The 24,335-nt window shown below is 43.4% G+C and overlaps 1 protein-coding gene across 1 annotated transcript in view; it reads left to right on the top strand.

The window, feature by feature from the left end:
- Positions 1-23,706, top strand: part of RAF1 (Raf-1 proto-oncogene, serine/threonine kinase) — a 49,188-nt gene extending 25,482 nt beyond the window's left edge. The window contains exons 7-19 of the mRNA XM_054387419.1: positions 288-386; positions 1,823-1,976; positions 3,507-3,566; positions 5,387-5,414; positions 5,507-5,634; positions 6,504-6,621; positions 11,368-11,452; positions 13,458-13,634; positions 15,766-15,812; positions 17,977-18,095; positions 19,541-19,672; positions 21,548-21,682; positions 23,090-23,706. Of these exons, the coding sequence (XP_054243394.1) occupies positions 288-386; positions 1,823-1,976; positions 3,507-3,566; positions 5,387-5,414; positions 5,507-5,634; positions 6,504-6,621; positions 11,368-11,452; positions 13,458-13,634; positions 15,766-15,812; positions 17,977-18,095; positions 19,541-19,672; positions 21,548-21,682; positions 23,090-23,230 (1,423 nt within the window). The 3' untranslated portion in view covers positions 23,231-23,706. The remainder of the gene's footprint in view (positions 1-287; positions 387-1,822; positions 1,977-3,506; positions 3,567-5,386; positions 5,415-5,506; positions 5,635-6,503; positions 6,622-11,367; positions 11,453-13,457; positions 13,635-15,765; positions 15,813-17,976; positions 18,096-19,540; positions 19,673-21,547; positions 21,683-23,089) is intronic.
- The last annotated feature ends 629 nt before the right edge of the window (positions 23,707-24,335 follow it).

Below are 24,335 nucleotides of genomic sequence, written 5' to 3'. Positions count from 1 at the left end.
GTTTAATAGAACTGCTGCCAAAAACCCTTTCAGGAAGATCTGAAGTCTGATGTAAAAAGATTTGTATCTTAAGTTCAGAAAGAACTGATGGAAATTTCCTCTGGGAGTCTGAAGACATTTTTCAGTCCTACCATACACAGAGGAAAAACACCATGTGAAGATAGGAATGTGTTCATGAAATTAATCATCCTGGAAAGAAACAGCCCTTGAGCTTTTCAACTTTTAAGAGCATTGTACAGGAGGTAGTGTAGCAGTTGAAATTGTAATTGTCTTTGTTGATATTTCAGATTGTTCCCAAATTCAAATATCAGTGACAGTGGTGTCCCTGCACTACCTCCCTTGACAATGAGACGGATGCGGGAGTCTGTCTCCCGGATACCTGTTAGGTAAGCTAGTATTTCCTGTCATTTCTGTTTGGGGAAATACAGTTGTCTAAAACCCAAACCAGACCACCCCCAACTCCTCAAAACCAAAAGGATCTTCAAGGAGGTTGGGATCAATGTGCAAGAAGGCAACACCACTTTGCCGCAGATAATGCCTAGTGTCCATTCTTGTGCTTTAGATTCAAGCAAAACTTTGATTTTGGGATTTTACATTACAATTCTTAGTCTTAAGATTTTAAGGGAGGGTATTAAAGGTTTTCTGGAGACCTTTGTTTTCCTAGCCAAGAAAATTCAAGGCTCCCTTTTGGTATTTGTGTGAATTAATTTTATCTGATCAGGTAGTCAACGTGTAAGGGTCCGTGACTTGTTTTGCATGACTTACATACATCAACTAAGATAATGTTCTAATGTTATGATGACAGATAAGAGTTCAAAGAGGGAACAGTGGAAGCTGGAAATCTGCTCCTTTTAAAGAAAATTGAGACCTAAACAGAACATTCCTGTAGTTTTAAATGCTAGAATAAAAATTGCTTTTCTTTTAAAGGGACCTGTCTTCTGATCCTTACATGTGCCTGTATTCTTCTCCTTGAAATTCTAGAGGCTGAAGAGGGCAGGCCACCTTTGCTTTATGCTACACCTCTGAAAAAATCCTGGGCTATTCAGGAATGAGGCACAGAGCACGTAGCTGACTTGCAAATGGTTCTGTGTATTTATTTGTTTATTTTAGTGGGAAGGGAACCAGGGATTGATCTTCTGTTCTCTTTGCCATCTTATGCTGTTTCCAGTCATTAAACTGATGGTTTTTTGAAGTTTTTTGTGAAGGCTGGCTGATTTCAGTTAGGATACTTGTGATTTGGGACAAATAAGGTTTGAGAGATCTTAGCTGTGATTTGTAACTTTTTGCTGAACTGGATTTTACTGTTGGCCTCCTTTTTAACTGGTATTGGGTTTCATGACTTCCTTGCTGGCTGTTCTGCATGAACCATTGAACAGTCTTGCAAACCGGCACAAATGCAGGGCTTAGCTGTAAAAGTAGCTCTTAAGCTGTGCAGTTAACAGACTTGACGTGAGCAGTTCTTTTAAATTTCACAGATCTGAATGAATCCATCAGAGCCAGTGTTCGCTCAGTTTGTTAGATGGGATTTGATGGGGACTCAGGCGAACTGTGGTGAAATTTATCATGGCAGAAACAGTCTTGTGTTAAACACACTAGATAAGTATGTGAGCTGGCAACATCTTCTAATTTATTTCCAAAGTTAAGCTGGGAGTGATTCAGCTGACCAGATAATTTAGTTAGAGTGTAAGTCCCAACTTTTTCCCTTCAGAATTCTGTGTATGTTGCTTTTGGACAAGTTACATTGAACAGTGTTTTTCAGTTGCTAGACGGGGAACATCATAACCACAATTTTCCTTTTCTCTTTTTTTTTTTTTCTTCCCAGTTCCCAGCACAGGTATTCTACACCTCATGCCTTCACGTTCAACACATCAAATCCTTCTTCTGAGGGCTCTCTTTCCCAAAGACAGCGATCTACATCCACACCAAATGTCCACATGGTTAGCACTACGATGCCTGTAGACAGCCGGATAATTGAGGTAATCCTGGGAATAGAACAAAGTTAGACTGCAGTTGTGACATGGCCAACCAGTCACTGGTTGGTTTTTCTTCTTGTCTTTCTGTCGTTTTCTGTCATCTTACTGTTTGCCATAGTTGGCTGAGTGATGAAGAGTGTAGGTGACACACAGCGAGTAATTAGTTCTTACAGCCTTTATCAACTCTGAAGTTCTGCTTAGAAGTTGGGGAGCTTTAGTAATCAAGTTTCACAGATCCAAAATGAAAATAAGCTCAATTTTGCTGAAGAAACCATTTTTAACCAGGCCTAATTTTCTTTTACCCTTAAAAATCTGGATTTGTTGGAGGGGCCTGATGTTTAAATTAAGGTATAGTCTGGAGTAGTTCTTTGAGTTGGAATATACCAAAGTCAAAGCTTACTGGCAATATGCTTTGTGTTGTACAGGGTTAACAGCCGTTCTGGACTTGTGCTCTAAAGCCATCTCTATCTGAGGATATTTTTGCTGTTACTTGCTTTCAAACACCTTTTTTGCTCTTTCTTCCCCCCCCCCCCAACCTTAGACTGGCAGTAGTGAGAGACATCTGTTTCAAATTAGACTTAAAGTGCTGGTTCTTTTCTGTGATAACTTGAACAAAATCAGGGAGTGGTGTTGCAGAAAAGGCTTGCAGAAAGGAAGTGCTGAGCTGCAGCACTTCAGAGAGCACTGATAGCTTTTTGCTCTGAAATAGTTAAAAAGCTCTTTAGGCCAAGCAAAATCCTTTGACTGCCAAGTTTACTTGCATCTTCAGCTATTAGTTTATGGGCTTCTGTGAAATGTGAAGACTGTTAAATATGCTAGAGGAGTCCACAGGACCTTTAGAGCTGAAGAAAAATGTGCTGCAGGCCCCTGAAGCTTTTTTCTTTTTTTTTTTTTTTTTTTTTTTTTTTTTGTTAGAAGCTTTGGTGTCAGCTGTATGGAAAGGTAGCTTCCATTTCTCTTTGATTTTTCTCAAGCTTACAGCTTTTTTTAACTGCTTCAGAAGCCTGGCTGCCCCAAAAATAAAGCAGCACTCAAGAAAGCAAACAAGAATTATTGATCCTTGTAGCATGGCAAGCCTCTAGGGAGACATTGCTTTCTTTTTTATGAATAACATAAAGACAGAAATACTTTCTGTTCTTGATAATATCATGGGGACTGAATGAAAATAGCTGTTATGCCTTAAAGGCATTTGCTGATTTTCCAAAAGGCTTTAAAAAAACCTACAAACCCCCCCCCCCAAACCCCCAAAAGTTTAAAAAACCACAGCAAAACACCACAAAAAAGGCAGTGGAGGCCTTCTAGCATGACAGGACAAAGGCCTCCCTCATAAAGTGGTTTCCCAGAGCATAGACGCTAGTGAACTTCGGGGTTTGAACAGGGATACTTAAAAGTTATACTGCACTTAATTACCATATATCAAAACAAATGAGGTTATTTTTTAGTTTTCATTTACCCTAACATTTAATTTTTAAAGTATTTTTTCTTTTATACTTCCTCTGTTCTTTTCTTTTATCTCTTGCTGTGTTGGCCTAGAATAACAGCCTGAATGCTTCTCCCAGTTCCTGGTGCAGACGGTTTTGTTTGAGGGGAAGAGTAGGTATTTTCTTGGTGCCTTTTGGTTTCTTTTTTTTTTCTTCTGTGATTAACAGGATTGCTATAACTTGTGAGCCATGGCCACATGAAATGTTTAATCTGGAGTTGATTTGGTGAAAATCTTTATAGCATGTTTATGAGGATGCTGATTGGAAAGGGGCAAACAGAAGAGTTTTGGTTTTAGTTTAGCTGGGTGAATCCATACTATGAAATTTGGTGTGAATTTGGATTAGAGATGCATTTGGTCACACAGTTGTTTTTTTTAAAACAAAACCTCCTCAAACACATCTTGTGTGGCTTTTCTCTGGAAACTATTTTGTTGACTATAACTTTACAAACCCCTTAGGTTAAGAACATGATATATTATTTCACATCAAAGCAAAGGTAACAGGACTATAGTACTGCAAATGGGTTTGTATTGTAAGACCAACTGTAAAGAACTCTGGTTTTGGTTCGTTTGCTGTAGGATTCATAAGCAAAAAAAATCCCAAATATTCACATTAGGATTGAAGCTCAAAAAGATTCATAAGCAAAAAAAATCCCACATATTCACATCAGGATTGAAGCCCCCAAATACTTTTTTCTCTTGAATAAGAATTCCATATACATTTAAAATTACTTAGTTATCCCTTGTCAGCTTACTTGGAAGCAGCTACATTCTCAGGCTGATGTATAAAACTCATCACTTACAGTTAATTCAGGTTCTTAACAATTTTTCTTGTCCTCAAATTGGACAAAAGTAGAAGCTTTCAAGACTTTTTCATTGGTTGTTTCTGCACATTGTAATCTACTCAGGAGTAGAATTGTACTCTGCAAGGATAATATTTATGGAGTCAAGCCCGGGAGAATGCAACTAGCTAGCTAAAATGATGCATTTCATAAATGGATCTTGACTAAAGATGCTCTGAGTTAATTTGCAAACTGTGTGGTGGAATGTAGGCTTGTTCTGTCCTCCTGTGAAATCATACATTAATTATTCTACTAATCAGTTAGCTTGAATTGATTTCTATTAACTCTGACGGTATTTAACATTTCTGTAGTGCATGTTCTTGCTTTGTACTTATACAGTACCTGGATATTTTACCTTTCCTGTATGTACTTTGGGATAATGCCTAGCAGGTGAGAAGCTGTAAAGTCCTCTTTGTCAGAGCTTAGTTGATCTTGTGCATGGCTGTAGAATTGTGTTGTAAAGTGCCTGTGGCATGAGGTGAGACTTGTCGCACTGTGCCAGCTGGTGACCTGTGTAACAACCTGCTTCTCACACAGCAGCATACTGGGAAAAGTTTTGCACAATAGAGGCTTCAGTATTAGGGCACTAGATGTAGTCTTTTGGGGTTGAAATAGTGTGGTAGATATTTTTAAATGTGCATTGTTAGGAGCTTTAAAAAGTTTTCCTGCTTGTAACCCAAAACCTTGTTGAGCACTTGCCCCCTAGAGGTACAGGCCCATCACAGTGGCTGTGTTCAGATCTCAAATACAAGCATGTACAGAAGTCCAGTGGTGGGAATGTAGATAGTATTTCTGGTGTTTCTACTTGTTCTGTGTCTTTTTTTTCCTCTTTTCTATTTTATGGTAGCAATACCTCTTCATATGCTGTAAATATTTGTAACGTGTAAGAATTCACAACTTGCATGTTTATAGCAGAAAGGTGGTGGTTTTTTTTTTTTTAACTAGAAAACACCCAAGCTTTCATCTTTTGTAGAGTGTTGGTTGATAGCATAGCTCTCTTGATCAAAAATATCAGGGATGATTTCAGCACTGTTCCTGCTTGTTCTTTGTATGCTTTTATGTAACTCTGCTATCTGTCTCCTTTGTTTTAGGATGCAATTCGAAGCCATAGTGAATCAGGTATGGTTTCATCAACTCAAGTAATTCATAATACTATTTGGTGTTTGTTTCCTGGTTCATAAATATTTTTCCCCTCTATTTTTCTATTTAAGCCTCACCTTCTGCTCTGTCTGGAAGTCCTAACAATATGAGCCCAACTGGCTGGTCTCAGCCCAAAACCCCAGTCCCAGCCCAAAGAGAGCGAGCCCCTGGATCTAACACACAAGAAAAAACCAAAATTGTAAGTATGGTAATATTTGATTTGAGTTTTTTAATATGTTAAACTATGCTGGGAGAGGTGGTGTGTTGGAGTAAAGTTCTGTACTTCATGGAATCATAGAATGGTTTGGGTTGGAAGGGACCTTAAAGATCATCTGGTTCCAAACCCCTGCCAGGGTCAGAGACACCTACTAGAGCAGCTTGCTCAAGGCCCCATCTCCAGCCTGTCTTTCAACACTTCCAGGCTTGGAGCCTCCACAGTTCTCTGGGCAACCTGTTGCAGTGCCTCAACACCCTCATCTTCCTAATACCTAAATCCAGCTTCTTCCGGTTTGAAGCCATTCCCCCTTATCCTGTTACTCCAGGCCTTTTTAAAAGGTCCCTCTCCAGCTCTCCTCTGTCCCCCTTCAAACACTGGAAGGCCACCAGAAGCTCTCTCCCAGGAGCCTTCTCTTCTCCAGGCTGAACAACCCCGACTGTCTCAGCCTCTTCATAGGAGAGGTGCTCAAACCCTGGTTTAGGTTGCCTGGAGAGGTGGGAGATCCCCCAACCCTGAAACCATTCCAGGTCAGGCTTTTGGGGGCTCTGAGCAAGCTGCTCTAGTTGCATATGTCCCTACTTTAAAAAGGAATTTAAAAGGTCCCTTCAATCCCATCCAGTCCATGATTCTATCGTCTAAGAAAATGTTTTGTCTCTTTTTATTTTGCAAACAAACCCACCACCCCTCATAAACTGAGGAGAAGAATAAAATTCCAAACTGCAGGACAAACCTCTCAGGCTTTCAGTGCATCTTAAACTTGTCTGAAGGAAATTATTTAATTCTTGCTGTGTTTCTGTAACATATATGATTAAATACTTAGAGTAAAAGCCTTGTATCATTTTTTGTTCCAGAGGCCTCGTGGACAGAGAGATTCCAGTTATTACTGGGAAATAGAAGCAAGTGAAGTGATGCTTTCTACCAGAATAGGGTCAGGTTCATTTGGAACAGTTTACAAAGGCAAATGGCATGGTAAGTTCTTGCTGAGGGTTACCATCTTCTCAAAATGTTGATATGGTAGGACAGCAACCCAGAAAAGGTAACATTGGTTGTTATGGTGCTGCGTGCTTGTCTACCACCCGAAGCTCTAGATGAGAGAGATTATGTCCTAATACTGGCAGTGGGGGGAAAGAAGGCAAAGAACAGACATCAAAATCTGAATCTCCCAACTGCCATCTGTGTGTTTACTGTGTTGGAGCCTGCAGTTGTTACCATATTCTGCAACAGCTTGTCTGAAAAGATCTTGCTTTCCATTAGCAGGATTGAATTAGCTTGGAAGCTTCACAGACTGTTGTTAAATTATATTAACCTTTTTTTTTTTAATCCCCCTGTGGTTTAATTAGCATACGTAGATTCAAGGTGGCAGGTGTATAAAAAGCATAATTTGCTTTTACTGTGGAGTTTTGCCAAGGGAAAAATGGTTGGTGTGTGAGAGTTTATGATACTGAGTTAGGTGGAATACTTTGAAAAGAAGCACACTGTGGAACTGCAGAGGTAATTTCAAATTCAGGGCTTGCAATTTAAAAAGAAGCACACACAAAACCCTCCAGGCCCTAATTGAAATAGCATTTTCATTATAAAACAAGCAACCAAAAAATATCTGTAGACTTATCTTCCACCCTCTATTTTTAAAGATTAAATACTTGCAGGCCTTGAAGTCCAAATAGTGCCAGCATCAATGGAAGGACTATTCTTGTGCTAAAGGTTATGTCCATGAACAGTTAAAATGTTAGAAGTGAAATAGTACACAAGATCAAGAGGAAAAACAGATTAAGAAAGATTTCAGGAAACCAAAGAAGAAATGAGAATTTCTTGTTAGTAGTTTAAGAATAGACATTTGCTGTTCTACATGTATCAAGAGGTGTTAAACAGGAATGGATGGAGCTACCTATCTAGAAAAGGGCCCTCAGCTGTGTCTACAAGATGGGTGTACTGCTGTTAGCAAAAAGATTTACTCTTATTTGTTCATAGTTTTCCTGACTTCTCAGGAGTGGATAAGTTAAATGACTAAATGATTTGCAGCATCATCTTAAATGATGTCAATGTTTATATTTAATGACTTTTCCATTTAGAATTGAGGAAACTGCACCAACTGGTGAAACTGCAGACCGTTTTTGTAGTACCTGTCCTGGTAGTACAAATGTAGCAATAAATATGTCTTGAAGTAGCTAAATCATAGAATCCCCAGCATGGTGGGGTTGGAAAGGACCTCTGGAGATCATTCTGTTCCAACCCCACTGCTAAAGCAGGGCACCCACAGCAGCTTGCCCAGCATCACAATGTCCAGGTGGGTTTGGAATCTTCCCAGAGAAGGAGATTCCATAACCTCTCTGGGCAGCCTGCTCTAGGGTTTCAGCACCCTCACACCAGAGAATTTTCTCCTGATGCTCAGGTGGAACCTCCTGGGTTCCAGTTCGTGCCTGTTGCCCCTTGTCCTGTCACAGGCCTCACCAAAAAGAGTCTGGCCCCATTCTCTTTCCCCGCACCCTTTTAACTCTCACTGAGCATTAAGAACATGCCCTTCTCAAGGCTCAACAACCCCAGGTCCCTCAGCCTTTCCTCTTCACAGACAAGTGGGCAGATTGCTGCAGTTCTAGATTGTCAGAGGTGTTGGATTCCCTACTGGGCTCACCTGCAAAGGGCTGTTTGCAGTGAATGTCTGGAGAGCACCTCTGGAAGATGGTGTCAAACTGTACTGGCTCCCCGGTAGCCTTCCCTGACTTAGGCTTCCAAAGTAACATGAAGTGTCAAGGGCAGTCTTGCTCTGAGGAGGACATCTCTGGTTGAACAGCTATCTTGCACTTCCCTATTTTTCCAGGTTGTTCAGATGGTTAAGTACTAATTTTCCTGTTTGTACCACTTCTGTTACAGACCCCATTTGGATCCTGTAGTGTCCTGTAGCATGCTTCTAAATTTAAAAGGTGGAAAGAGAACCAAGGCAGTTTAAATGGGTTGGAAGACTACCTATCATAAACACTCACATTCCCCCCTTGACCCTGGTAATCTGTTCTAAGGGGGTTGGTGGTTGGGGGGGTGCTGGAATCTGAGTTGTCTTCAGATTGCTGCTGAGCACCACAAGTGCTGTTGTCTGTCTGTTTCTGTAGAGAAAGCTACTTGGGAAATGCTGTCAAGGATTGAAAGTAGTGTGGCACCTGATTGAGTAAGAACAGTGCAAAGTGAAAAACATCTCTTCAAAGAACAAAGATCATAATGGAAATACTGAAAAATAACCTGAGAACATTTGGCCTTTAATCAGTGGATGCTGCCTCCTTACCTTGTCTGGACATAGCTCATTGCAACAGGCTTCGAGTGTTGGTGGACCATCTGTTGGTCTTGCTTTGTACCTCAGGAGGAGCTGCAGTAGGATTTGGCTACTTCAAAGCCTGTGGGTTTGGTAGTTACAGGAGAGGGTAATCTCTTTACCAGGTAGAGTCTCCTGCTCTGCTAGCAGAGGTCTCTAAGTTACAAAACATCGTGCAAACTGCAAATGCAAGGTGGTTCTCTTTATGAAGGTAAAATAGGAATTCCATTGCCTTTATTGCAGTTAAAGGAAGAAGGTATAAATGTATAGCAATGTGTTCAGTATTTATGCACCTTTGTGACTTCAAATGATGCATAAAGGAGCTGGTAACTACAGCAGAAGATACTGCAGCTTGCTCAGGGTACTCTGAAACTCAAGTGTCAGTCTGCATGGCCTTCTCACACTTTGTTGGAAGTATTTTGGTTTTTAATCATAGAATGCATCAGGTTGGAAGGAACCCTTGAAAGTCATCTTGTCCAACCTCCTGCAGTGAGCAGGGCCATCTCCAACTACAGTAGATTGCACAAGGCCTCATCAAATTTGCCCTGGAATGTCTCCAAGGGATGGGGCCTGGCCTCTCTGGGCAACCTATTCCAGCATTTTACCACTCTCACTGTGCAGAACTTCCTCCTAATGTCCAACCTAAATCTCCCCTGCTCTAGATTCAAACCACTGCCACTAATTAAGCAGTATTCCTAATGTATTCACTTGATGATGATATTCTAGAAACTTCCTAGCAGATTTTTCATGTGTCTTCAAAAAGAGACCATACAAAGCAGATCAGTGATTGTGGCAGCAAAGAAATCTGTCACTCCAGGGATATTTTTAGTGTAGCTGATGATTCTGTAGCACTTAAGTGTAAAGCAGCCTTTAAGCTATGGGATAAGCCTGTTGGAACATAGCAACTCTCCAATCTTGTTACTGCCTGGGGCCTAAGACTGAAGTTCCAGTTTTCCTAAGTTGCTGTTGCCATCCTGTAACAATGTCAAGGCAAGTTTACCCCTTTTTGAAGTCTCAAAGGCTGTCCATCTGTACTTAAAAATGAATGTGGTACTTACTGCTTTCAGTGAGGAGTTGTTGGGTGCTTTTGCTTTGTTAGAACAGGCAGCTCCATTCCACTAATCCACTTTTTTTGATTCATAATTCCACTGCTTTCTGGATGTACACTGTGTAAAGGGCTTTACACAGCTTGATACTCCAGAAACAGTCTCTGAGCAGGTATCACTGAACCATGCTGTGTTCCTCCCTACCACCCTTCCACAGATGCTCAAATTCAAAACAAACTGACACTGAAAGCAATTTAAATGAAGCTTTAAAGTAAAATTTTATAATGCATCAGCTTAAGGAACAGGCAGATCTGATGATTTCCATAGTCCTCAAATTTGTTAATGAAACATTAAAACTGGTTCTAGCATTCATGGGTTTTCTGCCATTCCTAGATAGTTTTATTGCTCCTGTTCCTGAAATTCAGCAGTATTTAAATCTAGAAAGTTTTGGGGTTGAAGTTTGTATTAAAAAAGCAGGTATGTTTATGCAGTTAGAGTTTAGATAAACTTTAATATCTAAACCTAATTATATACAAATACAAAGGTGTATGTGTAGGTGTGCTAAAACTGGATAGGAAAGAATAGAACCATTTTGGCTGGAAAAGACCTTTAAGATCATCCAGTCCAACCATTCTCTTAACTCTACCAAGTCTGGTGCTAAACCCTGTCCCTCAGCACCACATCTCTGCCTCTTTGAAACCACTCCAGGGGTGGGGATTCAGCCACCTCCCTGTGCAGCCTGTTCCAATGTTTGAGAACCCTTTCAGAGAAGAAGTTTCTTTTAATCTCCAACCTAAACCTCTTCTGGCACAATTTAAGGCCGTTTCCTCTCATTCTATCAACTGATGCTAGGGAAAAAAGATCAACCCCCTCCTCACACCAACCTCCTTTCAGGGAGCCATAGAGAATAATGGTCCCTTCAGCCTCCTTTTCTCCAGGCTGAACAACTGGTGAAGCTTTGGGTGCCATTTGGAAGCTGTGAGACTGTGATGTGATTGTGGTTGAAATGCTGTGCTGAGAATGCACACCTTCTCTTTTGAGCACTACTGGAGATTTTAGTAGTTTTATATCCTGCAAAAAAACATAGAGGTAGTTCTAGCCAGCCACAGCTGTTAACAAATGGAAGGGAAGCATGTGAACAGTGAATTACTTTTTCCATTAGCCTGAAATTTAGGTAAATTAATTGCCTGCTACTACAGAAATTGATGTCAGCAGGAAAATCTTCACCTATGAACAAATAAGTAGAGGTGTGCATGAATCAGGAGTTTTAAGCATACTACATATTAATGTTGGGGGGGGGGGGGAGGAAGAGGAAACCAAACAACAAACCAGCTGCATTTGTATTAACTGTTATGGTAAATGTATTTTCAGGGGACGTAGCAGTGAAGATACTAAAGGTTGTAGATCCAACCCCAGAGCAGTTCCAGGCTTTCAGAAATGAAGTGGCTGTATTAAGGTGAGTTGGTAGTTCCATTGTTAAATTCTCTTCTTTCAAGGCACTGTATTTGACTCCTACCCCTCTTTTAAACAGTCTTAACCCATATTCTGTGTTTGATGGACAAAAAAAGAAAAGGCAGATTTCCAGAGAAGACGTATAAAAAAGCAGGCATATAGTGATACTTGGAGCAGTGAGACAGCAATCATCATTCAGAGTATTTCAGTGGTTCTTCACTGTTTCTGAACATTGTGTTTTTGGAGAAATAATACCAACATCCATAGTAGTTCAGGTCTCATTTGGCATGCAGTGAAAGGTGAGGAATGATAAATTCTGTTAAGTCTCATCACCAGACAGAATACTCAAACTGCACCATTTAAAATTGCAGCATACTCTAATCTAAATAACTGTATTCTGCTTTCAAATGCTGGTTTTGTCCAACTCTCTCTAATGTCACTCCTGAAGCTGAACCAGTACCTAAGGGCTATCTTCTTGTCTGTTGATTGCTTCACAATTTACAATGACCGTTCAGTTTCCTGTTGAGTCACAGAATTGCCTAGGTGGGCAAAGAGCTGTAAGGTCATCAAATCCAAGTTAAGCTAACACAGACAAGTCCTTGAGCACTGGCAAGTCCTTGAGGTTCAGTCTGCTATGTAAAGATGTCAGTTTTTCACAGCTTTCAATGTGATTACTGTTGCAGGAGAGTGTCCTGAAAAGGGCAACAAAGCTGGTGAAGGATCTGGAGAACAGGGCTGGTGAGGAGCAGCTGAGGGAGCTGGGGGTGTTTAGAGTGGAGAAGAGGAGGCAGAGGGGAGACCTCATTGCTGTCTACAGCTCCCTGAAAGGAGGTTGGAGCCAGATGGGGAGTAGTCTCCTCTGCCTTGTATCAGGTGATAGAACAAGAAGAAATAAATGGCCTGAAATTGTGCCAGGGGAGGGTTAGGTTGGAGATTAGGAACAATTTCTTTCTACAAGAGTGGTCAGGGTTTGGAACAGGCTGCCCAGCTATATGGTGGAGTCCCCATCCCTGGAGGAGTTCAAGAAACAGCGTGCACATGGCACTTGGGGACATGGTTTAGTGGCCATGGTGCTGTTGGGTTGAAGGTTGGACGTGATGTTTTTGGGGATCTTTTTCAACCAAAACATTTCTATCATTCTATGACTCCAGAAACTTTTTTAATACCACTTGTAAGCTTGAATGCTGGATACAAATTCCAAAACCCTTGAATTTTCAATGACATCGTTTTCTTGAAGGTTGATTTTAAAAGACTTCCTTGTAACTAAAAGGAAGTATTTGAGCTAAAAAGCAGAGGATCAGCTCATTTTATTTTAAAATTATAAATGGGCAACTCGTGACAGCTTTTTAAAAGCAAATTTTGCACACAAATTCACTTAGCAAAAATTTGGCAGGACACTTAGGCTTTGGGACTCCTTCTGGAGCCCGTATTGCAAGAAAGATTTGGACATGCTGGAACATGTTCAAAGAAGGACCATGAGGATGAACAGAGGGCTGGAGCTCCTCTCACATGGAGACAAACTGTGAGAGAGTTGGGGCTGTTCAGTCTGGAGAGGAGAAGGCTTTGAGGAGGCTTTCTTGTGGCCTTCCAGTATCTGAAGGGGACTACAAGAAAGCTGGGGAGGGACTTTTTAGGGTGTCAGAGAGTGACAGGACTGGGGGGAATGGAGCAAAACTAGAAGTGGATAGATTCATATTGGATGTTAGGAAGAAGTTCTTCACCATGAGTGTGGTGAGAGACTGGCAGAGGTTGCCCAGGGAGGTGGTGGAAGCCTCATCCCTGGAGGTTTTTGCAGCCAGGCTGGATGTGGCTGTGAGCAACCTGATGTAGGTGTCCCTGCTCATGGCAGGGAGGGTTGGAACTGGCTGATCCTTGAGGTCCTTTCCAGCCGTGACACTTCAACGATTCTGTGACTCACTAGCTGAAATCTGTTCCTCCAACCAGGAAGGAAGAATTAGGAACCATTTTGTATAAAGATCCTGATGTCTCTTTGTCCTTCCTTCGGTTAGGAAGACTCGGCACGTGAACATTCTGCTCTTCATGGGCTACATGACTAAAGACAACCTGGCCATCGTCACGCAGTGGTGTGAAGGAAGCAGCCTGTACAAACACCTGCATGTGCAAGAGACCAAGTTCCAAATGTTCCAGCTCATTGATATTGCTCGGCAGACGGCACAGGGAATGGAGTGAGTAGGATCAATGCTGCTGGCTGCTTCTCTCCTTGGAATGGTGCTGCCCTTCTCTTCCCCAACCCCTGATGTGTGACTTGTTTTTTTTGTGTGCTAAAATGGGTCAACGTGGCAGAAGTGCTGGTGGATGAGGAGCTGGATGTGAGCCAATGATGTGTACTTGCAGCCCAGAAGGCAAATGGCATCCTGGGCTGCATCAAAAGCAGTGTGGTCAAAGATGGAGAGTGGTGATTCTGCCACTCTGCTCTGTTGAGACCTCACCTGGAGTACTGTATCCAGCTCTGGAGCCCACAACACAAGAGAGACATGGACCTGCTGGACTTGGGTCCAGAGGAGGGCCAACAAGATGATCAGAGGGCTGGAGAGCCTCTCCTATGCAGACAGGCTGGGAGAATTGGGGCTGTTCAGCCTGGAGAAGGTTCTGGGGAGACCTTAGAGCTACATTTCAGTACCTGAAGGGGACCTGCAGGAAGGCTGGGGAGGGACTGTTTACAATAGCTTGTAGCATTAGGACAAGGGGCAATGGTTTGAAACTGGAGCAGCGTGGATTTTGGTTGGATATTAGGAGTGTGGTGAGACACTGGAACAGGTTGCCCAGGGAGGTGGTAGAGCCCCATCCCTGGACATGTTCAAGGTCAGACTTGGTGTGGCCCTGGGCATCCTGACCTAGTTGAAGGTACCCCTGCTCACTGCAGGATGGGGTGGACAAGATGGGCTTTGAGCGTCCCTTCCAACCCAATGCAATCTGTGAAAGCAGTAAAGATTTTGTGCAGTGTTACTTCAGTACTGAGTTACCTTCTTGACTTCCATTTAGTATTTTTCCCCTCCATGGATTCTTGCCCTAGTTCATGTTAGACCACTAGTTACATAATAGCCTTTCAGTATGTGATCTTATTTTGTAACTTGAGGCCCTAATAACAAAAATAATTAGTCTAACAGCTGTAGGGTCTGCCTGCTTGCTTACAAGAAAGGGCTAGAGGAACCAGGGTAAGTGCAAGGCAAGGCCATCCCTACCCCCAGGGATAAAAATCAAGTATGCCAGGTGCTCCTCCTGTATGGATTGGTTATATCACTTGGATTTAAAACTAAACCACACACAGAGGGAGGTCTCAGCATATGTTCATAGCATAGAAGATGCTGATAGTGTCAATGCTCCACCATTTGGTAGATCAGGATCCCTGTTTCCAGGCATAAAAATGAGGGACATGGATTGTAACTGCCAATTAAAGCAGGTCACAAAAAGTAAAACTTAGCACATGGTACACATTTCATGCGTGTGAGGACAGTGCCCAGCTTTAGATTTCATAGAATGGTTTAGGTTGGAAAAGCTCTTTAAGATCATCCAGCCCAACCATTCTCTAACTCTACCAAGGCTGGGGCTAAACCATGGCCTCTGTACCACATCTCTGCCTCTTTGAAATACCTCCAGGGATGGGGATTCAACTGCCTCTCTGAACAGCCTGTTCCAGTGTTTGACAGCCCTTTCAGGGAAGAATTTTCTTCTAATGTCCAGCCTATACCTGCCCTGGTGCAACTTGAGGCTGTTTCTTTCTTCTCACAGCACTTGTTACTAGGGAGAAGAGACCAAAATGCCACCTGGCTCCAACCTCCTTTGAGGGAGTTGTAGTGTCAGAGGGTCTCCCCTCAGCCTCCTTTTCTCCAGACTCAACAACCCCAGGTCCCTCAGCTGCTCCTCACCAGCTTTGTTCTCCAGACCCTTCACCACCTTTGTTGCTTTTCTCTGGACCTGCTCCAGCACCTCAGTGTCTTTCTTGTAGTAAGGACCTCAAAATTGAACCCAGTGCTCAAGGTGTGGCCTTGAGTTCTGCAGTTCTGCAGTTACAGAACTGATGCTGCTCTGTCTTCCTGGGATTTGTTTACTGCATTGCTTTCACTGTCTGTAGTGCTCGAGGCAGTAGCCATCATCTAGCACTTGCTGCTTTTCTCCCAAAGCAGACACATCATTGTAGAGTCACTGTAAAACTGACAGCAAGAGGGCTGGGAAGTGGTGGAGTATGTAGTAGATAGTCACAGGGTCTTACCTGTCATTTGAAAGGCTAAGTTAGTCAACAGCTTTCATAATGCTGCTTCTCTCTTTTTTTTTTTTTTTTTTTTTTTTCCCCCACAGCTATTTACATGCAAAGAATATAATCCACAGAGACATGAAATCCAATAGTATCCTTTTTTAACCATATTTCCTTTCATCTGAGTGATTTAGTGTTAGTCTGGAGCTTTTTTTGGGGTGTTGAAGTGACTGTTTCAAATATCCATAACAACTGAGTAATTCCTGTTGATGAGCACTAAGTTACTTTTTAACCAGGGCTGCCACAGAAGATTTGTGCTTGCTTGGCAAGTTGTGATAAAGCTGGGGGAAAAAAAAAAAAAAAAGATATGCAGGTTGTGTTCCAGGAGTGTCTTATTTTGCTGCAGTGGTATTTATGCAGTTCTTTGTTGTCCAGATGCTGTACTGGAGAGGAGCTGCACTCTTCACTTGAGAAGAGATCTGTGTGTGCACATGTGGGTTATCTTACTGTTCCCCTGATATTTTCAGTAAATTTAAACTACCTTCACATCACTGCCAGAAATTAAGCCCCAAAATCTAATTTCAACTCAAGACAAGGCACTGTTTTACCACTATCTCCTGAAAAAAAAAAAAATAAAAAAAATAGAACTTCAGTGACACATGTGGAGTAAAAATGTTGTGAGCTCAGGTCTTTTGCCTTTGGAAATGCCTGCTTTTGAAACTGCCACGAGGAGCATCCACTGAGCTGGCACCATAAATTGTAACTTCCTGTCGTAAAAGGTGAGCAGAATGTTTTGCAGATGTCATCCTAAAAGCATCCCCACCCAACCCAGTAGCTCCAGAATGTAAGGGGCTGCCTATTTGTACTGAAGCTAGAAAAAACATTGTTTGGGTGGATAGGAGGTGAGGGCTGTGTGAGTTCTGGTAGTGAAATTAACTCTTCTGCTGACATGGAGATGAGAACTGGGAGTCTGTTCTGCTTCTATTGCTGAAGGATCTTTTTGAGTCACAGAAACGTTTGGGCTGGAAAAGACCTTTAATATCATCAAGTCCAGCTGTTAACCCAGCACTGCCAGCTCACCACTAAACCATGCCACTCAGCACCACATCTACACAGCTTTTCAATCCCTCCAGGGATGAGGACTCCACCACTGCCCTGGGCAGCCTGTTTCAGGGCTTGACAACCCTGCTGGGAAAGAAATTATTCCTCATGTCCCACCTAAACCTCCTGTGGCAGAACTTGGAGCCATTTCGTCTCATTGTGTCTTGTACTACTTTGGGGAACAGACTGACTCCCACCTTGCTCCAGCCTCCTTTCAGGGAGTTGTAGAGGGCAATGAGATCTCCCCTCAGCCTCCTTTTCTCCAGGCTAAACACCCCCAGTCCCCTCAGCTGCTCCTCCCCAGCCCTGTTCTCCAGACCCTTCCCCAGCTTTGTTGCCCTTCTCTGGACTTGCTCCAGCACCTCAGTGCCCTTCTGGGAGTGAGTTGCCCAAACCTGAATTCCAGTACTCAAGGTGTGGCCTCACCAGTGATGAGTACAGGAGGACAATCCCTGCCCTGCCCCTGCTGGCCATGCTCTTGCTGACCCAGGCCAGGATGCTGGAGGCCTTCTCAGCCACCTGAGTACACTGCTGGTTCATCTTTCTCTAGTGGGCAGTTTCCAGGCACTCTACCTCAAGCCTGGAGCATTTGTGGGGTGGTTGTGACCCAAGTGCAGGACCTGGCACCTGGCCTTGTTGAATTTCAAAGGTAAAAACATTCTTAAATGAAATTGTAAAACAATTCTTCTTGAGAAGAAGAATGACTCAAACAAAGAAGTCCCTCCCAAACAGTCTTACCAGGCAGCTCTAGTAAGTGGATGGATTACAGATTGAACAGATGTGTATGTTTCAAGTTGAAATGATTAAATCTCAGGAGATCTGCCAGAGAGCTTTATGTAAATAGATTTTTCTTTTGGTATTTTGATGTTTCTACTTGTAATTGTTTTTCCTTAGTGTTCTCTTTGGAGTTATGGTGACTTCTGATACCAGTTATTTAAGTACCTGCAGTTGTTGATGTTAATTAACCCTCTTGCTTTCTATCCTACCTCACCCTAAAGATAAATGTACAAATAATGCTGAAACATCTGCTCTGGTTTACTCTTAAATTTAGCCTAGACGCCATAAAACCGTTTTTCCTCCGTTTAAGATACAACTCATAGGAGGTTTAACTAAAATAATCAGCAGTTTCTGGGGTAGTTGGCTTGTTTGTGATGTCAGAAAATTCCAAGGTGGTCACTCAAGTTTTCTACAGAGTTTCTTTAACAGATGTTTAGATATATTTCTTCATGAAGGCCTCACAGTGAAAATAGGAGACTTTGGTCTGGCCACTGTAAAGTCCAGGTGGAGTGGATCTCAGCAGGTGGAGCAGCCTACTGGTTCAATCCTGTGGATGGTGAGCAAAACACTGCACTGCTTTTTCCTAGCTGCCTTTCACTCTGTTGTCAAAGCTTCACACCTCAATGAACCAAGATACGCTTTAAGGGCTGTGTAGGCTCTTACTCCAGTTGCAGGACAAGGCAAAATTGAAGAGGTGTCTCCAAAGCAGACAAGACACTACCTAAGGATTCTCCTTTCAATTTCTGGAGTGATTTTCACTATCTGGGGCAGAGGCAGAGCTGTCAGTGGAACCATAAGTTCCTTTCTGAGGGAAGAGGAGAGCTTTTTTCCTGCTGTCATCCTGCCTTTCCCCGTATGGGATTGTCTCATTCTAGAGCAGGCTTTCACCTGCTTCATGGTGGCTTTGTGGATCAGTGAGACCCTGCCTTTCCTCTATGTTCTTCATTGCAGCCTCTTCTTCCCCAGCTCCCTGCCTGGGACTTGGGCATTATCCTCCTCACACTCCTGCTGATCACACACTGGAGGCTTGGGGAGAGGATAGGGAGTGCTCCTTGAGGTGTGGGAATGGGTACAGTTCCTCTTTGGTGCTGTAAGGTGTTCTGTATGCACTAAAATATTGCTGTCAGGCCACCACTGCTCCCTACCCTGCACCAAAGAGTTGCAGGAGGTGATGAGGTAGCTCAAACCTACTGTTTTCCCCTTTTTTCCACCCCTTCTCTTGCCCTTTTCCCCTTTTTTCCACCCCTTCTCTTGCCCTTTGCCCCTTTTTTCCACCCCTTCTCTTGCCCTTTGCCCCTTTTTTTTCCACCCCTTCTCTTGCCCTTTGCCCCTTTTTTTTCCACCCCTTCTCTTGCCCTTTGCCCCTTTTTTTTCCACCCCTTCTCTTGCCCTTTGCCCCTTTTTTTCCCACCCCTTCTCTTGCCCTTTGCCCCTTTTTTTTCCACCCCTTCTCTTGCCCTTTGCCCCTTTTTTTTCCACCCCTTCTCTTGCCCTTTGCCCCTTTTTTTTCCACCCCTTCTCTTGCCCTTTGCCCCTTTTTTTTCCACCCCTTCTCTTGCCCTTTGCCCCTTTTTTTTCCACCCCTTCTCTTGCCCTTTGCCCCTTTTTTTTCCACCCCTTCTCTTGCCCTTTGCCCCTTTTTTTTCCACCCCTTCTCTTGCCCTTTGCCCCTTTTTTTTCCACCCCTTCTCTTGCCCTTTGCCCCTTTTTTTTCCACCCCTTCTCTTGCCCTTTGCCCCTTTTTTTTCCACCCCTTCTCTTGCCCTTTGCCCCTTTTTTTTCCACCCCTTCTCTTGCCCTTTGCCCCTTTTTTTTCCACCCCTTCTCTTGCCCTTTGCCCCTTTTTTTTCCACCCCTTCTCTTGCCCTTTGCCCCTTTTTTCTCCCCCTCTTCTCTAGCCCTTTCCCCTCTTTCCCCCTATATCATCTCTCTTCTCTTGCCCTTTCCCTGCCTGAGTTCTCAGACTATTGCTCACGATTTGTGTTTTCCCTCGTTCCCCAGGCTCCAGAGGTGATCCGGATGCAGGACAGTAATCCATTCAGCTTTCAGTCGGATGTCTACTCCTATGGAATAGTGTTATATGAACTGATGACAGGAGAGCTGCCCTATTCCCACATAAACAACAGGGATCAGGTAAGAAATGTTCCCAGAGTGCTGCATATTGTCTGGCCATAGTATGGTTGCCCTCCAGAAATGTAAGACACAAAGGCAAAACAGGAGCTGAGATGTTTACAAAGTGCTTGGTTTCAGCAGTAAATCTGTGTAACTGAATGCCTGTTTCAAGATTGAAAGTGGCACTTACTCAAGGGAAAACAATTCTTTTCATTAATGTTTTAAGTGCCCTCTTAATTTATTCATGGTGAGGCACTGGAAAGGTTTCCCAGAGAAGCTGGGGAAGCACCAAACCTGAAAGTGTTCAAAGGCAGATTGGATGAGGCCTTGAGCAACTTGGTCTAGTGGGAGGTGTCCCTGCTAATGGCAGGGGGTTGGATGTTTAAGTTCCTTCCAGCTCAAAGCATTCTGTGATTCTATGGAAACATGTGACACCTGATCCCCAAGTAAGCTTTCCAGGGAGGAACAGAATATTTCCTGGAGAACAGCACCTGACACCTTATTTTTAGCAACATGATATTGACCTTTTTTGTTATTATTTCCTTTTTTTTTTTTTTGAGACACCATGAGCTGAAAAAGAAACTCTAACCCAGTTAGTTCTGTTTACCTCTCCTCCCCCCCACCCCCAAATAAAATCCTCAACCAACCAAACCACAATTTTACCAGGTATAGTCTCACCTAGACTACAGAGGCAGCTCTTAAGGTTACTGGCAGGCTGATGAAAACCCTAAGTGATGAACATACTAACTTGGGCTAAACAGAAAATGTATTTCCCAATACTGACAATGTCCTCTACTGTCTTCTAATGTCTTATTATCTGGAGGAGGCTGAGGGGACATCTCATTGCTCTCTACAATTCCCTGAAAGGAGGTTTGGAGTGAGGTAGGGGTTGGTCTCTTCTCCCTAGTATCAGGTGATGAAGAAATGGTCTGAAATTGTGTCAGGGGAGGTTTAGGCTGGAGATCAGGAAAAATTCCTTTGCTGCAAGAGTGGTGAGGGATTGGGTCAGGGATTGGAACAAGGTGCCCAGGGAAGTGGTGGAGTCACCATCCCTGGAGGTGTTCAAGAAACCTGTGGAGATAGCACTTCAGGAAATGGTTTAATGGCCATGGTGGTGTTGGTTTGGCAGTTGGACTCAGTGATCTTAGAGTTCTTTTCCAAGCAAAACAGTTTTGTGATTCTGTGAAACAAACCAAACCCTGTTTCCTTTTTGCTGCCTTATGATTAGTTCTGATGATCTCTCCCAACTTGCTGCCTGTACATCTCTTTTTGCAACACTGAGACCTGAAGATAAAATCCTGCTGACATGAATCTTTTGTGCCAAACTGGCTGCTTTTAACTGCCTAGATTGAGGCTCATTTGTCCTTGTGGCCTTCAGCTGAGGGAAATTGCTATGTCATGTTCAGGTCACGTAGCATCTTCCAGTGTCCTTCACTTGGTGTCATTGTGATTTAATATAGAACCACAGAATGGTAGGGGTTGGAGGCACCTCCAGAGATCACCGAGTCCAGCTCTTCTGCCAAAGCAGGATCACCCAGAGCAGATCACACGGGAATGCATCCAGATGGGGCTTGAGAGACTCCAGAGAAGGAGACTCCACAACCTCTCTGGGCAACCTGCTCCAGGGCTCCAGCACTCTCTCACCAAAGTTTTTCCTGGTGTTGCGATGGAACCTCCTGTGTTCATTTGTGTCCATTGCCCCTTGTCCTGTCTCAGGACACTGAGAAGAGCCTGGCACTGGCAGGATCATTGTTCAATTCGGGAACTCGGAGAAACCCCCAGGGCTCTGCTTTTGTGTGCACCTTTGGTGTGTACTTTCTTCACTCTTAAGACACCAAAGCTCCCAACCAGTGAAAACAGCTTTTGTTTTTCAGCTGCTTGCTTGTCCTTTTCCAGATTATTTTCATGGTTGGCCGGGGCTATGCTTCTCCAGACCTCAGCAAACTCTACAAGAACTGCCCCAAAGCGATGAAGAGGCTTGTAGCAGATTGCTTGAAGAAAGTGAGGGAAGAACGACCTCTGTTTCCACAAGTAAGTGTCCGCAGTGTGTCAGCAGTTGATGAACAGCCATTAGCACACACCACACCGTCCACAGAAGTCTGGGGCTCTATGAAGTGCAGCCTGCTGCCTATTTTGGTCTTTATTCATCTGTGCATTTTTCATAGCACAGCTCCCTCAGGCTGTTTCTAACTCTCATGGTAAAGGGCATCAAAAAATCCTATGCCTGCAGACTGAAGCAGTGTTGGACCAACACTAGAGCAATTTGCTTTCAGCAGCTGACACATCTCAGGGATAAGCAGAATAACCACCCCCAGCCATAATAAAAATCAACTCTATATTTGTATTTATATTTTATTTCAGTGTAGTTTTGACAGAATTAAGAGCCTGTTCCTCCTTTCCTGCCCCACAACCATGAGCAAGCAAACAAAATCCACTGGGGATATAAATTCATGTAGCAATGTTTTGGTATTTTTACAAATAATACTTTTCCTGTCACTATGAGGATGATTGGAGGTACCTTCTTAGGATATTCATTAAACAGTTGGAATCAAATATCAGCAGCTTTTGGGAAAAAAATACTTCTTGCTGTTACAGTCAAGTAGAACTTTTGTTGTTGAAAAGGTTCTATTGTTTTGTAACCAGACTGTAAGGCAGCAGAATCATAGAATGGTAGGGCTTGGAAGGGACCTCTAGAGAGCAAGTCCAACCTGCTGCCCAAGCAGGATCACCCAGGGCAGGCCACATAGGAACACATCCAGATGGGTGTTGAAAGTCTCCAGAGGAGGAGACTCCACAACCTCTCTGGGCAGCCTGCTCCAGGGCTTTGTCACACTCAGTGTAAAGAAATTTTTCCTCAAGTTGAGGTGGAACCTTCTGTGTTCCAGCTTATACCCTTTGTTCCTTGTCCTGTCACTGGGCACCACTAAAATGAGCCTGGCACCCTCATCCTGACATTCACCCCTCGGATGTTTGTAGACATTGATCAGATCCCCGCTCAGTCTTCTCCAGACTAAACAGCCCCAGGGCTGTCAGTCTTTCTTCATAGGAGAGATGTTGCAGGCCCAAATCATCCTCCTAGCCTCTGTTGGACTCTCTCCAGTAGATCCCTGTCTCTCTTGAATTGGGATGTAATTCCTTCCCTGTCACTCTGCTGGAGAGCTGCAGAGGTGCTTGCGAATGGATGAGAATTCCTGTGAGCTAAGGACAAGTATCCTCCCATCCTCTGGAAGCCGTGAGGCTCCCACCAGCAAGGGAAGCGTTTGGCAGAGTTGGCTCATTCCTCCCTTTGGCAGGGGATACTCATTGCTGCTTGTTCTCAGCTCCTCCACATAGTGTGGTGTTGCTCTTAAAGATCTGCTTTGACTCCACAGTAGATGAACTCCAGCAAAGAGCTGCCTGCCTAAGCAGCTTGCTTCTAACGTGCTGTGTTTCCCTCAGATCCTGTCCTCCATCGAACTGCTGCAGCATTCTTTGCCCAAAATCAACCGGAGTGCTTCGGAGCCGTCCCTGCACCGCGCTGCCCACACAGAGGACATCAACGCCTGCACGTTAACCTCCACCAGGCTGCCTGTCTTCTAGGCTCCTGCTCCCCTTCCCTCCTCCTCCTCAGGGATGGGAAAGGAACAGAAGTTGTGCTTTTTAATGCCTCCATGTACAGGATCAGTGCCAGCAGGATTATCTGCATCCCAGTTTGAAGAACAAGCTGCTAAGGGTTTCTGCGGTTCTTACCCTGCAAGGACACAGCTCCACATTGCCTTTTTTCTACAGTTTCTTTCACTGGGATGGTTCACAGATGAGAAATCAAGAGATCTATTACTATTTTTTTTTTAATAGATGCACTTGAGCCTTATTTTCCCATCCACAGAAGCCATGGATGTTCCTTTGGCAGCGTTTCTGGACTGACTGGGATCTGTTTTTTTTCACAGCCAGGATGGCTCACCTTGGTGTTTTGAGGAAAAGTGATGCCTTGTGGTGCTCCTCAAGTGCCCTGTGCCACTCCAGGGTGGGGGAGCTTGGCCTGACATAGGTGGCTGCAAACTAGACTGAGGGGGAAAAAGAAAAAAAAAAAAAACAAAACAAAAACAAACCAACAACAAAAAAAACTGTCTGGAAATCAGCTCCTGCCTAAGAGCTTTCATCAAGCCAATGAAATAAGTGAAAATGCTAATTCAACACAAAATAGTTTTGCAATAGTTTTGCACATAGAAGAAAAACTCTTGCAAAAGAATGGAAAAATACCTTCTGAATCTTACTGCTCAGAGAAGGAAGCTAAAGCCAGGCTTGCTATGGTCATCTTCAGTAACTTCAGCAGCTTACTTTGGTACTATGGACTTGTTCTTGCAGCCCGGCGAGTGCAGGAAGGGACAGGCTTTGGGGGCTGAGGAAAGGCTGAGTAGCAGCTGAGTAACATCATCCAAAACTCTTCTGCAGAATGAGTCTTCATCCCATGGGAAGCTGTCATCCAACAGATGCACTATCAAGAGGAAACTGAGCATATACAGTTTTTCTTGCTGATTTGGGGTTTTAATTTTGTTTTTATTGCTCCTGAGAAAATGCATTTATTGTAAGCCAAGGTTCCTCTGATTATCTTATTTTAATAAAATAAATTAAATTTTAGGTTTCAGACTCAATGTCATCATTTGATGTAGTGATGGCACAGTTCTGACATGTGGAAAACTGCCCC

The sequence above is a fragment of the Indicator indicator genome, chromosome 15 (genome assembly GCF_027791375.1).
Source record: "Indicator indicator isolate 239-I01 chromosome 15, UM_Iind_1.1, whole genome shotgun sequence".
Classification (NCBI taxonomy): domain Eukaryota; kingdom Metazoa; phylum Chordata; class Aves; order Piciformes; family Indicatoridae; genus Indicator; species Indicator indicator.
Note: the sequence above shows the minus strand (reverse complement) of the source record. Positions and strands in the feature narration are given on the sequence as shown.